Source organism: Acomys russatus, chromosome 30 (genome assembly GCF_903995435.1).
Source record: "Acomys russatus chromosome 30, mAcoRus1.1, whole genome shotgun sequence".
Taxonomy (NCBI): Eukaryota; Metazoa; Chordata; class Mammalia; order Rodentia; family Muridae; genus Acomys; species Acomys russatus.
The window spans coordinates 6,644,142-6,660,739 of record NC_067166.1 but is presented as its reverse complement, the minus strand read 5'-3'; the positions used below and the strand labels follow the sequence as shown (position 1 = coordinate 6,660,739).

The 16,598-nt window shown below is 43.5% G+C and overlaps 1 protein-coding gene across 5 annotated transcripts in view; it reads left to right on the top strand.

The window, feature by feature from the left end:
- The window catches only part of Slc38a9 (solute carrier family 38 member 9), a 76,309-nt gene that overhangs the window by 16,953 nt on the left and 42,758 nt on the right, over positions 1–16,598 (top strand). For 3 of the 5 annotated variants that reach the window (XR_007833532.1, XM_051172305.1, XM_051172302.1), the window contains 3 exons: positions 12,356–12,488; positions 15,921–16,042; positions 16,148–16,211. Coding sequence is in view for 4 of the 5 variants with exons in the window: in XM_051172302.1 (XP_051028259.1) it covers positions 12,356–12,488; positions 15,921–16,042; positions 16,148–16,211 (319 nt within the window). In the remaining variant the exon portion in view is untranslated. Of the gene's footprint in view, positions 1–10,072; positions 10,158–12,225; positions 12,489–15,920; positions 16,043–16,147; positions 16,212–16,598 lie in introns of all 5 variants that reach the window. The other 2 variants (XM_051172304.1, XM_051172303.1) reach the window with 2 other exon arrangements.

Here is a 16,598-nt window from a genome sequence, read left to right as displayed (position 1 = left end):
CAGTGCTGCTGTGGGGTGATGCTGATTTCCCTCGTCCTCCTCTTCCTCCTCCTTCTCTTCCACCCTCCTCCTCCTTGTCTTCCTCCTCCTCCTGCTGCTGCTGCTCCTGCTTATTCTGTTGTGTTTTGTTTTTTTCTAATTAGGGAAGATTTAGGAGGAGGATGATGAAAAGAGTCTGTAGAATCAAACCTGGAATCCTAAGGAAACAGTCCCGCACACGGAAGCACACTTCCCAGCCCCCAGATGCCTTTCCTGTGAGCAGGAAACATACACGCTATGTCATTCTTGTTGATTGACGTTGAAATCACACAGTAATGGCTTCTGTAAGTCGTGCCCTAGTGTTTGTGTGTATCTCTGTTCTTCCTTGCCTTCCTTTTTCTGTTTCCTTCTCTCTTGTCATCTTTTTGTGCTTTTCCCCTCATTTCCCTTTCTTTCTCCATTCTTCCCTTTTGCCAACAAACATTAAGCTTGTTCAGTGTTTCCTTCTGGCCAGAGAGAGAGAGAGAGAGGAAAGAAAAGAGGAAAAAAAAAAAAAAAGAAAGAAAAGAAAAATTGAAACAAAATGACGCAATGGGTAAAAATAATTTAAAAATCTGTGTATCTTCAAAACTTATGTTTTAGTAGGAAAATACTAGCTAAACCCAGTCTGAGCCAGCACTCCCCAACCCTGTGGAGTCATAGATGGCTGAATGTGCACGCTGGTGCCATTTACACTGCTTAAGGCCTAGAGCAGCAGTTCTCAACTTCCTAGGGCAGGATTCTCAACCCTCCTGACACTGCTGCCCTTTAATACAGTTCCTAATGGTGTGGTGAGGAACCACAAAATTATTTTGTTGCTACTTTCGTAACTGTAATTTTGCTACTGTTAGGAATCACAGTGTGAGTAAATGGTAAGCAGGAGATCTGGTGTGTGACCTCCACAGGGGTCTTGACCCACACAGCTTGAGAACCACTAGGGTTGGGAGCTCTGCAAGCTGTGAGAGTTCAGCTGAATGAGGCCCTGGGATGTGGGTATAAGCATCTCTAAGGGAGATCTGATAATGGCATTCCGGAAACTCTGCTCAGGTTCTGAGTCCCAAAGTACACCGACCATACATTCTTAGAGTCAGGGGCTAGGTAACTTTTCTTCTACATTTCCGGCTATGTGAGCATATGGCCTCACCTCTGCTGTTTTAGAGTGGAAGGCAGCACAGGTACTCCATCACTGCATGAGCCTTGTCATGTTTAAATCCAGTTTTATTAATGGAAACAGGCAATGGCCATCATTTTCTTCTCCTGGACCACATGCTGCTGGTCCCTGATCTCGCCCGAGGAGTTCCAGGCGCGCCGATGTAAGCAGCCCTGGGTGCTCCACACAGATATGACCCATGAGAATGTATCTGACTTTGTTTCTGGAGAAGTTAAAAGGGTTGGGGGCTGCTCACCTTAACTTCATCCCCCCATGCTTACTTGTTTTTAGTAAAAACATTTTGGGACTGGAGATACAGCTTACTTGTAGAGTTCTTGCTTCAAGTACACAAAGCCCTAGTTCAATCTCTATCAACACACACACACGCACACACACACACACACACACACACACACTCTCACAGATATACACACACATACACACATATGCATACACTCTCATACACACACACACACACACTCACACCCAGCATTGTAATTAACATCACTTCTTTTATTAATCTCTAGCTTCTCCCTCAAGTTCAAACCATGAAACAAACCTACAGTTTTTAAAAGAGGTTTATTTTTATGAGTGTTCTGGCTGCATGTATGTTTGGGCAGCCACGTCCACACCTGATGCCCATGGAAGCAAGAAGAGGTGGTCAGATCCTCTGGAACTGAAGTCACAGAGGGTTGTGAGCTGCCATGTGGGTGCTGAGTGTTGAACTCAGGTCCTCTGCAAGAGCAGCCAGTGCTCTTAACTGATGAGCCACTTCTCCAGCTGGAACATAAAATCTTTCAACAATGTAATCCAGAGCTTTCAACTGTTGGTCTGGAGGACTGGCTCATCAGTTAAGAGCACTTACTGCTCCTGCAGAGGACCCAGGTTCAGTTCCCAGCACCCACATGGTGGCTCACAACCATCCATAACTCCAGCTCCAGGGGATCCAACACACCTGAACTCCACGAGTACCAGGCACAAGCAGGATCCACATGCATACATATAGGCAAAGCATTTGTGCGCATTAATAAAAATGAACCATTGCTCTTTTAAAAGGTTTTGACTGTTAGGAACCCTAGGTACAGAAACAGAAGCAAAAACTGCTATGTGAAGTGACAGGTTGAAAACATAGCTGTGCATTTGCAGTACAGATTGTCCTTACGAGTCCTTGAGGCTGGAGAACACATGTCAAGCATGTGTGGGATGATGCGTTCTACCCCAATACTGAAAAAACAAAGAAAAACAAAACTCTGAGACCACAAGAAAGAAATCATATTAGGAATTATTTCTAAATATCATCTTAAAATATAGTTTATCACATATGAATATTAAACATTTTACAGTTTTTATAATTACTATTATCGTGTTTGGGCTATGTGTGCATGAGCACACACGTGCTGCTGTGCATGTGGAGGTCACAGGGCACTTCTGTTCTGTCTGTTCTCATTCCACCCTGTGCGTCTGAAGGATTGAGCTCGGGTTATTAATGCTTGCATAGCAAGCGCTGCACCTGCCTGACCATTTCACTTCCCTTGTTGGCAGCTTTAGTTCTTTCAAATAGTGCTATGATAAGGGGTTTCCACATAACTTTATATCATACTTTTGACCTCCTAAGAGAGTCTCAGAGGACGGTTATCAAAGTACCACATGCACACAATGTAGGTTCTTAATACCACAAGGCAAAGTTGCCTTCTAGAGAGATTGCACCAGTTTATACTTCTCTTGCCAGGCACGTGGGAAATGCCCTGTTTCAGTGTACCTTTTTTTACATTTTATTTTATCAGTATTTGTTTTCTTTCCCTAAAATATATCTTGTACTTTGCTTAGAAAACTTTGCTGTATGTCAGTGTGTCTCAGTCTGTAGGTTGCAAACCCTTTGGGATTTAATGACCCTTTAACAGGAGCCTTATGTCATATGTCTTGCATACCAAATATTTATGCTGATTCCTAACAGTAAGATTGCAGCTATAAGATAGCAACAAAATAGTTTTATGGTTGGGGGTTCACCACAACGGGAGGAACTGTGTTAAAGGGCCGCCGTTTTAGGAAGGCTGAGAACCACTGCTGTACATAAATGTTCGCTGGTCATTTGACAAGAAGAGTTTCACCCTGGACTTTAGCGTTAATCAGTCTTCCGTTATTCCGGGGCTGGTCTGGAGGACAATATGCCCCACACATAGCCGGGGTCTCTGCTGAAGTTACACCTGACATCTGAGTTGAGGATACAGCCAGCCTTGAGCACCTAAACGGCCAGTTGGTGGAGCGTTGCCAGTGGCTATCTAAGCTCATCTTCCTTTCTTGAGAATCGTGTGTGTGTGTGTGTGTGTGTGTGTGTGTGTGTGTGTGTGTGTGTGTGTGTTCTGTCCATGTATAGGTGTTTGCATGTGTTCAGGGGACTATTCAGATAGAAGTTAAAGGTCTAGATCAGTGTCTTCCTGTCTCTCCTTGGTTTTTTGTTTTGTTTTGTTTCTGTTTTTTGAGACAGGGTCTCTCACTGAGCCTGAAGCACATCCATTAGTGCAGACCGGCTGGCCAGTGAGCTTTCGGGATCTGCCTGTGCTCTCAGCACTGAGGTTATAGTTATGCCGCCATGCACAGCTTCGTACGCGGTTGCTGCAAACCAAACTCAAGCCCTTGTGCTCATGGCAGCAAGTGCTGTACCCGTTAGGTCATCCTCCCTGCCCTGAGAGTCACCACGGTGCCTAAAGCTTAATGTGTAGAAGAAATGTCCTCTTAAGTCTCACTCTGTTTTGTGCTTCTACCATACTCTCTAATGCGTGAAGAGAACACATTTGTTTTCTTGCAGTTCTGGAGCCTGGAAAGTCTAAGATGAAGGCTTAAGCCTTAGGTCTAGTAAGGGCTGTGTCTTCACATGGCAGAAGAGCTAAAGAGCAAGTTAACTAATGCTATTCAAAACCTCTGTTAAGGAGGCCTTAAGACCATTAATGAGACAGGAGGCCGTGGTTTAATTTCTTCTTACAGGCTCCACCTCTTACTGTTTTTGCCTTTGCAGCACCACATTCTGAAGGATAAAATTAAGAGAGACAGGGGCTGGAGAGGTGGCTCAGAGCTCTTATTCTTCTTGTTGTTGTTGTTTTGGTTGGTCTTTTTATTTTTCTGAGACAAGTTTTCTCTGTGTAGCCTTGGCTGTCCTAGACTCCCTTTGTAGACCAGGCTGGCCTGGAACTCACAGAGATCTGTCTGCCTGTCTCCCAAGTGCTGGGCTCAAAGGCGTGCGTCACCACCACACCTGACTAGAGCTCTTATTCTTTTTTTTTTTTTTTTTTTTTTCTTTTCGAGACAGGGTTTCTCTGTGTAGCCTTGACTGTCCTGGACTCACTTTGTAGACCAGGCTGGCCTCGAACTCACAGCGATCCGCCTGCCTCTGCCTCCTGAGTGCTGGGATTAAAGGCATGCGCCACCACGCCCGGCTCTTATTCTTATAGAGGAACTAGGTTCAATTTTCAGCACCACTGGCGGCTCACTGAAGCCCTCTCCTGCCCGGCCTCCAAGTGTACCAGGTACACATATGGTGCACAGACATCCAAGCAGGCAAAATACCCATACACATAAAATAAATATTCCCATACACATAAAATAAATATACCCTTGAAAAATGAAATAAGACTGATGATTAAGAGGCTCCTGTTCTTCAGAGATGTAATTAAAGCATGTTCAGGGTTTTGGTTTTCACTTTCTGAGTGAGTACACTAAAATGGCAAAAACAGACTAGGTACAGTGGTAGTTATTTGAACTAGGAGGTCAAGGCCACACTGGGCAGCATATTTTTTTAAGGCACTCTTAGTACCATATATAGAGATTAAAAGCAAGACCCCCCCCCCATGTGTGTGTCTGTGTCGGTGTATTCTTTACTTTTTTTTCATTATTTCAATTTTCTAAGAGAAAAAAATGTTAGGTCAGTGCTAAAATTTAGTTAAATTTTTGGTTAAAATGGGAGCCACTAGCCTATCATGTTTCTTATTCCTCCCTCCCCCCCAATTGTGGAATAGTTAGGTTACAAAAGCTGGAAAGTCATACTTTGAGGGGTTTTTGTTTTGTTTCGGTTTGCCTTGATTTGTGTAAATGGAAGAATAACAATTAGCTATCTGAAACCTATCTTTACTTATAATTAAAACAAGCACTTTGTTTCAAAGTCTTACATTGATAGCCCTTGCAATTATTGCACATAAGTCGATTGAGACTGTTTAGACTTCTTTGGCATTCACATATAGTGGATAAGGAGAAGCTGCTTGAAGTCCCCACTTTCTTGTCTCGTTTTGGGGAATGTCACTCACCATGTCCTGTGTGGAATCGCTCTCTCTAAATAGACGCTGAGGTGGAGTGGTGGTATCACCATTGACGTCAACCTAGAGAAAAGTGAAGACACATGTTGTTGGTGTTTACCTACAGGTGCACTCATCTGAACGTGGTTGTGACACTTCTTGTGCTTATGTGACTCTCATCTTCCATGGTAATACTGAAAAAGAAAATAACAACCAAATCCTTGCATTCCTATTTCAGATCATTTTGTAACAGAGAGAGGGTACATAACAGAGAGTGTATTTTTTCTGCCCTCAGCACAGTAGAATTAAAACATCAATTTATGGCATTTTTGAAAGCCAAAATTTGAAACATGAATTACATAGAAATAATTTTGAAATTCATTCTTAGTTGAATCTGTATTTAATTAGGATAACATGAGCCTGAGAATTAATTTTCAGTTCAAGTTCTTTGCCATATGTTTTTGATAAAGATGTTTACTTGCAACTAAGTTAACAGTTTAGAATTCTTAAATAGGGCATGTGTAACCTTCAGCCAAGTGTTTGTTGGCATTTACGTTTTCTAAGCCTTCTTCGTCATACTGTGCTTGTCAGTTAAAAAGTAACAGCGGGGCTAGGAAGAGTGTGATGCTTAAGAGCACCGGCTGATCCTCCAGAGGACCGAGGTTCGGTTCCTAACACCCACATCCCCTCTTACAACTGTCCAAAAGTCTAGGCCTACGGGAACCAGCACCCTTTTCTGGCCTCCACAGGCACCAGGCACTCATGTGGTACACAGACATACATACAGGAAAAACACATGCATAATATAAGTAAATACATAACAAGAAAAATAACAGTAGCAGTCTTAAAAACTGGACTCCATGTAAATGTGCCTGTGTATTCATCCATTTGCAAACTACGTGTTTACTTTCTTACATTTAATTTCATATACGCAATAAATTAACATATGCCACAAAAACTTTAATTATAAGCAATGCTGATAAAAATTAAGTTGTATATACTAACAGTATAGCAAAAGTTCACTTTAAAATAACAAGCCTCTAATGTGTTTTAAAATAACATTGTAACAATTATTTAGGTTAATTTCAAATTCAACTCAGTCTCATAATCATATGGTATTGTTGAAATTTGCTGGATTTTTTTTTTTTTACATTTAGTATTTGCAATACTATTTGTATATCTTGATGTTTCATACAAATTTTGTTCTTGTTGATTAGTTTTTTGAGCAGGCCACTCTCTCTCTGTAGCACAAGCTGGCCTGGAACTCATTATACAGCCCAGGCTAGCCTCAAACCAACAGTCTTTCTGCCACATCGTCCTGAGTACTAGGATTGCAGACATGAGCTCCCATACCCCAGATTCCATACAAAGCTCAAAATACTGGTATTGTTAGTATAATAGGGCTAAGTTGGAGTCAATCAGTATGTAGCCCCCAACCTCTCCTCTCCTCTCTTGCATACTTCAGTGTCCCCCTTCATTCTCTCTCTCTCTCTCTCTCTCTCTCTCTCTCTCTCTCTCTCTCTCTCTCTCTCTCTCACACACACACACACACACACAAACACACACACACACACACACACACACACACACCCCACTGATACAGAGGGAGCCCATAAAAGGTGGCATATCTTTCTGTGGGGTGAGTTAGTGGACGGAACCACCCTCTTCCAAAGTGGAAGAGCTGCATGAGCAGATCTCTAGACAGTGCTGGAAGATGTCAGCACCTTTCTGGATCACAGGTTTCCGTAGGAAGGATCACTGGGCAGAAGGAAACGAAGAGAAAGCCCTAGGCGCATTCGTAGCTAATAGGGCAGATTTCTACTCTTTAGTGTGCTTGCAGGCTGCTGCTTAGTTTGTGCAACGTTTGACACTTTGATACTTCTCCAATTTCTGGGTAGCAATCGAAAGTTATTTCAAAATGGTTTTCCCCTTGGATCTGGCAAGATGGCTCATTCCATAAAGTGCTTGCACACAAGTGTGAAACCCTGAGTTTGGATCCCCAGCACCCCATAAACACTGGGCAGTGGCAGGCACCTGTGATCCCACCTCTAGGAGGGTCTGACTGGGAGACAGTCAGATAGATCCCTAGAGCTCATTGGCCAGTCAGCCGAAGTGATGAGGCCAGCTTCCTCATCTCAAAAAGTGGAGGCCTCTGGCCTCCACACCTGTGCATCCCGCACACACATGCACACACATGCATACACATGCACACACCTGCACACACAATATGCACACACATTTTTCTTCAAGTACTGGTTTATTCTGTATTCCCTTATCACATTTTTTGGTTTTTGTTTTTGTTTTCAAGACAGGGTTTTTCTGTGTAGCCTTGGCTGTCCTGGACTCACTTTGTAGACCAGGCTGGCCTCGAACTCACAGAGATCTGTCAGCCTCTGTCTCCAGTACTGGGATTACAGGCGTGCACTACCACACCTGACTCACTTACCGCATTTTTAAGTGCATTACCACTGACATAAACACCCAACCCCCCCCCCAGTCACCACATAGTGTACATCTCCTGTGACATGCCAAGCACAGTTGTTGGCTCTGAGAATATGCTAGTGACAACAACAACAACAAAACCCTGTCCCTCGAGAGCTTGCATTTCACCAGAGGGGACCAAAAAGTAAGTACTTGTCAAATAAGTACTAGGGCGTGTAGCTGCAGAGGATTGGAACCGTGGAGCGGAGGCAGATAGCAGGAGTGCAGAAGAGATGCTGAAATTGTAGCTGTGATGACGACCACAGTGATGAAGGGTCTTGTTGAGAAAGGGTTAACTCAGGGAAGAGCTGCGAGAAATGACGACCAAGCTGTGCAGGGGCCTAGATAAACGGCTGTCTGTCATCGGTTCCTGTTTACCCAGAATTAGGAGCAAAGGTCCTGAAGAAGCTGTGTGCTCTCAGTGTTTGAGGGGCGGTGGTTAGTGTGGTGGGCGGTGAAGACCAACAGGTGGGAGAGGGAGGCCCAGTGGGTAAGCAGTCGGATGCACAAACCAGCTATTCCATGTGGACATCCTACTGTAAGTATGGACAGCATGGATATGGAGTCAAGTTCCATGAACCCACCAATGGAGTGAGAGTAGAGGGGAGAACTCCTGTGCGTGACCTCTGTGAAGACCTGTGAACTCCAGGGCACCCTTACACGTAAAGCTAGAGAGTCAAAATTCAGTCAAAGAAACAGACACGATGCTTCCTTCCATTAGGGTTAAACCCCGTGTTAGCGTGGGAAATACCCCATCTACCAACCAACATGTGCTTTTAAAATAGGTCTCATGCTTTGTCTTTTGATTCTTTCTCTTCTCCTCCCTGCCGTGTGTGTGTGTGTGTGTGTGTGGTGTGTATGTGTGTTCCCTCTTCTGTGTCCCTTACCCCATTCCCCACATAAACCGAGCATCACACGGCCGTCCTTACTGCCTTGCTCCCGTTGTTGCCTGAAACACTTGGTTTCTTCTCCCTGGGTCTAAATCACTTATTTCTATACCTCCACGGCAGGCTACTGTACCATCTTTGAGGATGCATGTTTTCTTCATTGTTTAATACCTCAGGCAAATGTTTAATGCTTGATTGGAACTTAAATAATACTTGTACAATAAATTGTACAATGAAAACCAATACCAATGAACTAGCCAAAGTAGAGAAGCTTATATAGGCTCACCCTTGGCAACCATGTTTAAAGCTGGGTTGTAGAAGAGGGGATTGTGCAGGGATGATGTACGGGCTTCAGAGGATGTGAGAAACAAGCCGGGCCCAGCACTCATCAGCGTTCTATAGTAGCAGGACTTTCTAGGTACAGTGGCCCAAGTAATTTCTTTTCTGTCCTTTTTATTGAAAAGTTATCTGGCAAAGTGTTTCACCAAGTAGGTAGAAGCAAGCACAGTGGGGCTCATTATTTAAAAATTTATTTGTACAACGTTTTTGGAATACTTGATTTCCTTGTCATTTTTTTTTTTTTTTAAACAAATTACTCCAACCTGTCTGTTGGAATGCTTCAACTTCCATAGGAATGTGAATAAGTGAGCCATTTCAAATCAAGATTTCCATGCTGGGTATTAGCCTTCCTGTGAGTCATGGAGTTGTTAATAAACCTCACACAAGTATGGCTTGGCTGTCGAAGGGTGGAGACAGATTGAAAAGCCAAAAGACTTTAAGGAATTTAAGGAGAAGAAATCTAAAAAAGGCATCAGTAGGAGTGAGGTTTCTTTGCTTATGAGTGTATTAAATGAATATATGAGAATTGAGTCATATTTTAAAATATTTTGTAAATTTTGCTCAAAATTCACACACTCTTTTTTTTTTTTTTTTTTTTTGCATGACCATACGTATTTTCAGCAGGGACAGCTGAACTACGGGTCAGATGGCGAATAACGCTGATGGGCGTAGTTGAATCAAAGTGTCCAAGGAAGAAAGCACTAGTCTTTTATCCTGAACTCTGTCCTCTGTGTAGTAGTCTTCATTTTTAAAATGTTTTAAGATCCAACTAAAGTTCGCTTTGGAAATATATTTTCACTTTCTCAAACAAAGCTTTAGGCATGTGTTTCTAATAGTTCACTGAAAGTATGCTGAGTTGTATATTTTAAAAGAGAATCTGTTTTGAAAAACATCCAAAATATTTGTTTGAACAGGCACTCAACATCTCCATGAAAACGGTTGGAAAAGAAAAGCTTTCAAAGTCCCTCTGTCCTCAGAGAACCCGAGCCAACTAAGCTGGTACAGTTAACGCTTCAGCCCGAGGCGGCAGCCAAGATCTAGGACTTCCCGGACTGCTTCTCAGCAGACCTCCAAACCAATCTAGTGGTTGATATTAATGCCTGAATTCCAGAGCAAACGGCTACGAGAAGAACGTCTATCTCTCTTTCTGTCAATATTAGTCCTTTTTAGTAGCCGGAGTATCTGCCTGAAGTTAGCATTCTTGGATTTTGTGGGGCGTTGATGCTGCAGGAATGTGCTGTAGAATGCGAGCTCCCTGATGTAGTACCTACCAGGGGTGTGCGCGCGTGCGCGTCTATGTGCGCGTGCGTGCGTTGGAGGCCAGAAGCCAGTGCTGAATGTCTTCCTCCTTTGCGCTCCATCGTACCTTTTAAGCCAGGGTTTCTCACTGAGCTGGAGCTCGTCAGTCTGCTGACTTAGCCAGCCAGTGAGCTCAGGTGATTCACCTGTTTCTACCTCCTCCCCGGAACTGGGCTTAGAGACACCTGCCTTGTGCTTGCCAGTGAAAGCCAGACGTCTAAATTGAGTTCATGTTTGTGCAGCAAGCACTTTACTACCTGTACCATCGTCCTGGTCCCCAGATGTCACCATCTTTACATTGCCTTTAAGTATCACTGTCACAGTGGAAATAGAAATAATATATCACATCAAAACATTTAGAGAGATTGGTGGACATTAGGCTACCAAATATATAAGTACTGATTGTTTGGCCACTGCCTATTTATTTTCGTTATATCCCCTAAAATTTATTGATGGTACTTAATGCATTTGCCAATATGGTCGATGTATAATATGTCATGTTGATCTCTCTGCCCATGTATTTGCTTTATAAGTGCTCTAGTTACTAATCATTAAATTGGCTAGTTGATACCGTCTGTATTTGGATGTCGTCATGGAGAATAAATAACAAGTGACTCAGAGGTTCTGTTTGTCAGGTAGAAAGAAAAGACTAAACTCAACACCCCCCATTTCTTAGGTATCACAGAGTTTGTTAGAAAAATAGAACAAGTCAAAATTTCATCCTCTTGGATGTTGAGTTGCCCCCCATGAGCTTAGGTAGCAGTGTCTCCAAAGCCAGGTACCAGCTGTAATGGACTGTGAGCTCCTCCAGAACTGTGAGTGTCGAGGAACTGTGGAGACAATGACTAGTCTCTCGGAGGTTTGCTTTTGCTTTCCATCATGTTTACCAGCATCTAACGTGAGAGAGTAACATCCACAGTTTGGGACACAGTGCTCTTTCCCACTGCAAGGGGCCTGTGACTTGGCAGAGGAGTGAAGTGCTCCATGCACTTCTACCTTGTCCCTCCGTTGTGGACTTTTTATTGTGGAGAACTTAGAAAGCAAATGAGGGAGTTTCAGGAAGGCACTGAAGGGGCTGACTGGAGATGACAGCTGAAAGCTAGAACCTGCAGTTCATCAGGACAGAGCCAGGGAGGAAACCAACTGATAGGATGTCCGAGTGCGTTACCTAGTGATAGGATGTCCGAGTGCGTTACCTAGTGATAGGATGTCCGAGTGCGTTACCTAGTGATAGGATGTTCGAGTGCGTTACCTAGTGATAGGATGTTCGAGTGCGTTACCTAGTGATAGGATGTTCGAGTGCGTTACCTAGTGATAGGATGTTCGAGTGCGTTACCAAGGTCCAAGAGAAGTGAATGATGCAAGCACTCTCTCGTGCTCTGATGCTGCATTTGATCCACTGTGGATGCCACACAGAGAAAGTGACTGAGATCACTGCTCATCAGGACATGAGCTGAGAAACAGGAATTCTGTTTGTCAAAGGAAGTAACTTTGGCCTCTAGGGGAAAGAGTAGAGACATTTTTGTCTATAATTTCTCTGATAGAGTGCCCGAGTACTTTAAAAGACTACTCTATCTAACTTACATTGTTGGAGAGCTACATTTTGTTTTTCTTTGCTATATTTCCCTTTATTGACTTCTTTAAGCTTTTGCTCTGTTGCTAAATCCCTTAAGATTCATGTGCATTTAAAGTAAAAGCATTATGAGATGAAACTGTGCTTTGTGTAGGGTAATCCTTCCTTTGTGACATTTTCTTTTCCCACCAAAAGTGAGAAGTGCATGCCTTGCCTTTGTGTGCACCCCGATTCAAATGGAGGACAAGAAGTTACTCTCTGCAATGGCTGACTTCCAGAACTTTTGCCTGAATGTTTTTTGTCAAGTATATATTCCCTTCTTTAGGCCTTTCTATATAGAGCCGACAAACATCGTCAGTGTGAATGACGTCACTCAGAGGGTTAGTGACCATGCCTCTGCTATGAACAAGAGGATTCACTACTACGGCCGGCTCACCACCCCTGCAGACAAGGCACTGGTAAGAGGCAAAGTGGGCGGCTCGTCTAGAGTTGAGCTGAAATGGACAGTAAACACCCGAAACCAGAGCAGCTCCTGGGGCTTGAACTGTTCACTGGGGGTAGTCCAAAGATAGCATCGTGCAAAGTCAAAGTAGTGGTAGCTAGTGCCTGTTTCAGGCTCCTTCATTCTCATCTACCCACCGAGAGAAGTTTGAAACTCTCTGTTGACAGTAGCTTGGAGCTTTGTGTTTAATGTTTGCTTATCTCGGACTCCAAGAGCTCTGAAGTGGACAAATTTCTTTTGAAATGACTGAAAGCGTAAGATTCTGGGTAGTCTGTTTAATTTTTAAGTTTGAAGCTACAAAGGAAAAACATTTATATACATTTTCTATAGGAATAAGAAACAAATATATTCATACATATCCTGGTGGTTTCCTGTTTAGCATTGTTGGTTTTTTTTTTTTTTTTTTGCATTGTTCTTTTATAAACGAAAAATGCCTATGCAGACCACATATTATCACAGTTTATTGTTTTGTCTTATAAACATTAAAATCAAATGGTAGGAAAGGGCTGCAAATACTATAAAGGCCAAATTTGCAATATGGGTCACAGCTTGTGGACTCATAACTGACTGGGCTGTCTTACTAATTTAGGATTTTAAAATGTGTTTTAATCTGCTGCTTACAACTGTGATCAGATGAAAGATACTCAGAAATGTGAGAGCTTAAAAACTATGGTTAAAATGGGTCTCAGTCACAAAAGGGAAGCAAGAAAGTGGCCTTTGACCCTCACTAGATGTCTGCTGAGGACAAGGGGTGGGTACCACCTGACTGTGGCCATCTAATGTAGCCCCATATTGGCTATGTGAAGTAAGCATTAAGACTCCCCTGTCATTGCTTGTTTGGATAATGTCTTATGAAGTCGAGGCTGACTTCCAACTCTCTATGTGTCTGAGGGTGACCTTGAACCCCGAGCTTCCTGCCTTCTCTCCTTGGTTTACAGCACATACCTGGCTCCAAGATCTCAAGAAAAGGCTTGTGAAATACTATGTGTAGGAGACATTTTTTAAAACCCCCCACCCCTGCCCCCAGGCCTTTACATTAGTAGTGCTGGTGAAGTCTGTTGTAGAGTTATGTAAACCTTTGGGGCGTTGGAGGGCCCAGTCTGGCAGACTCTGCAAAGGCTGGATTCTTAGAAGCAGGCTTCAGAGACTTCATCTAGAGCTGGGTGAGCACACTGCCTGGAGATAGTCAGCTCTGTGCACCGAGCCGTAACCCTCTGCTGACTGACACTAAGACAGATAGATGACCAGTGCATCTAACCAATCGCCAAAGTTAATATGATCTGTCCATGTCTAAGAAATTTGTATAAGTAACCACACACATTTTCTAGAAACCCCAAAATTGTTTCCCCCAAAAGTATGTTTGGAGAAGAACAATAAATCACCATTATCAAATGTTCACAGAGTAAAGCCTTTTCTTTAATGGACGAAATCCCATTATTGTTATTGTAAGCTGAGAAAGGGAAGAAAGTTGTCCGCCAGAGTCTCCTATGTCTGTGTGTGCCTACAGAGCAGCAATGCCTCGTCAGCGTCACCAAGGGCTTAGTAAAGAGGCGTTGTGCAGGGCTTAGTCAGAACCAGGCAAGCACAGCCTGCATGTGAGCAAGAGCCTGTGTGTCATGGGAACACTCAGATGACAGTGCCACCTACACCACTGCCACGGTGGGATCCAGCCCTTTTCCATGCCTGCTAAGAATCTGCCCCTCTTCCAACCCTATCCTCACATCTTCCCTGCATAACCCAGACCCAGAGACTAAGCTCAGGGCACAGGGGGAAGGGAGGTGTACATGGAATTTTCTGCCTCTTATTAAACCATGCTCCTTATAAGTTTTGATTTTACTTGCCCCTCCCCCAGTTTGTTTTGTCAGCTACAGCATTCTTTCTTCTTGATATGGCAGAGTGCTGCAGTTTAATTCATGGCAGAAAACAAGAAAATCTAGGTCTTATAGGGGTATAGATAAAGAGAGGGAAAAGAACAGCTTCCGTATGTGTTTCTTACCCGCGTTCCTAGGAAGTAGTTGTGTCTACAGCCACACCATGCATAGCATTTGGGACATTCTTCCCTCCAAGGACCCCACTGATTGTTGCATTAAAGGACAAGGCTGTGACGTTTCTGTGCTAATAGCCAGTGCCTTTCTTCCTAGTAGGGCCTGACACTCGGTCTCTCCCTCCAAGTCTCCCCCAGCTACTTTGGTTCTCATTGTTTCCCCAGTGAGATGTTTCAACAAGGACTTAATTTTATTGCACCTTCTAGTCTTGTCGAATTGCTTCACGTGTCCAACTGGCATTTGAGACACTTTGAGGCTGGTACTTTACTCTGTAATAAGAAACATAGCACAAAGTTGTAAATGTGCATGTGGGTGTTAAATATGAAAAGATTGGCTCACACTCGTCAGATCCTGTGCCTTGAAAGGACTTCTCCTTCTCCATGACAACCCTCGGAGACGGGCAGGGTATCATCAGGAGACAGGATGGCTTTATGACAATCCTCGGAAATGGGCAGGGTGTCATCAGGAGACAGGATGGTTTTATGACAATCCTCGGAGATGGGCAGGGTGTCATCAGGAGACAGGATGGTTTTCCCTCTCCAAAACAGGAAGGTGGGGTTAGGAGGAAACGGAGGATGTAGTGTGATAAATTGGTGTGTAAGGGGCATCTCTTCTGCCATGTTTGCTATATCTGTTGTCTCCTCCCCTTTTGTTTATATGCTTCTATGTCTTCTCCTACAATCTGCGCTTTACCATTCATTAAGGTACTTTGTTACCTGTATCTTTTACCCCAAGCATTTAAAAACTAATCTATGTACTGTTTCTTTATTCATGGTCCATTGGCTCCTCAGTTCTTTAGTCTGAGATCGCCGTCTGTTTCTTATAAAACCACCTTCCCCTCAGAGTTAAGTAGGCACCACTTAGTTCTTGACCAGCTCCTCACTTGAGGACAGCCGCCTCCTTGGAGACTTCCTTCATTTCATTCTCTGCTTCCTTCTGTCTCATGAATGTGAAAAGGGCTTTGATGATAGGGATAAATTCTCACTCCTTTATCTACCGCTATATTTGAAAAGAACTTTCATCCCTTAATCAAGGATGAATAATGTTAAAATTTATGGTACTTAAAAATATATCTAAAGCTGTGTCTTAAAGATATGCATGCCGGTGGGTTTCTCTAAGTCAACATTCATGTAGCAGAGGCAGGAGGATCACACATTTGAGACAGGAAGGGAGGGCAAACACCCAGATGTGCAGTAGTCAAGTGTCTCCCTGGCATCTGTTGTCAGAGGAGCCCCCAGCTGTTTCAGCTCTGTGTAAGACTGTAAAAAAGTATGTCTAGTTCACTAGGAAACATTCTTTTGTTCATTTACTTGTTCTGATGTGTCTCTTTTCTTTTCCCCAAGATTGCCCCCGACCACGTCGTTCCTGCTCCAGAGGAATGCTACGTGTACAGTCCACTGGGCTCTGCCTACAAGCTTCAGAGTTACAGCGAAGGCTACGGTAAAAACAGCAGCCTAGTAACTATGTGAGTTAAACCGCACATGAGTGAAAATGACTGGTTATGTAGTTCTGCCCTCACTAGAATCTTGAGGAGCCCAACTTGACGCTGTCCCTGCTGTTGCCCCTTCAGCTTCATGATCTGGAACACCATGATGGGGACGTCCATACTGAGCATTCCTTGGGGCATAAAACAGGTGAGAGAAGTTTTCAGTGCACTTCTGTCTGAAACTTATTTTTAGTGATTTATGTGTGTGAGTCAGAGTGTGGGTATGTGCATATGATGCCTGTGCCCATGGAGGTCAGAGGTGTTGGCCCCTCCCTGAGCTACAGTTACAGGCACTTGGGAACCACCCAGTGTGGGTGCTGTGAGCCAGGCCTCAGTGCCCTGAAAGGCCGTCTCTCTGACACCTGACATTCTGTCTACACCTATAATCACAACACTGAGGCGGCAGGATTATAAGTTCAAGACCAGTTTGGGCTACATAGTAAATTTTAAGCCAGCCCATGTATCCCATGTCTCCAAATTAGATAAATAACTTGGCTTAATAACTGCAATTTTTTTAACTTTGTATTTTAAGTTT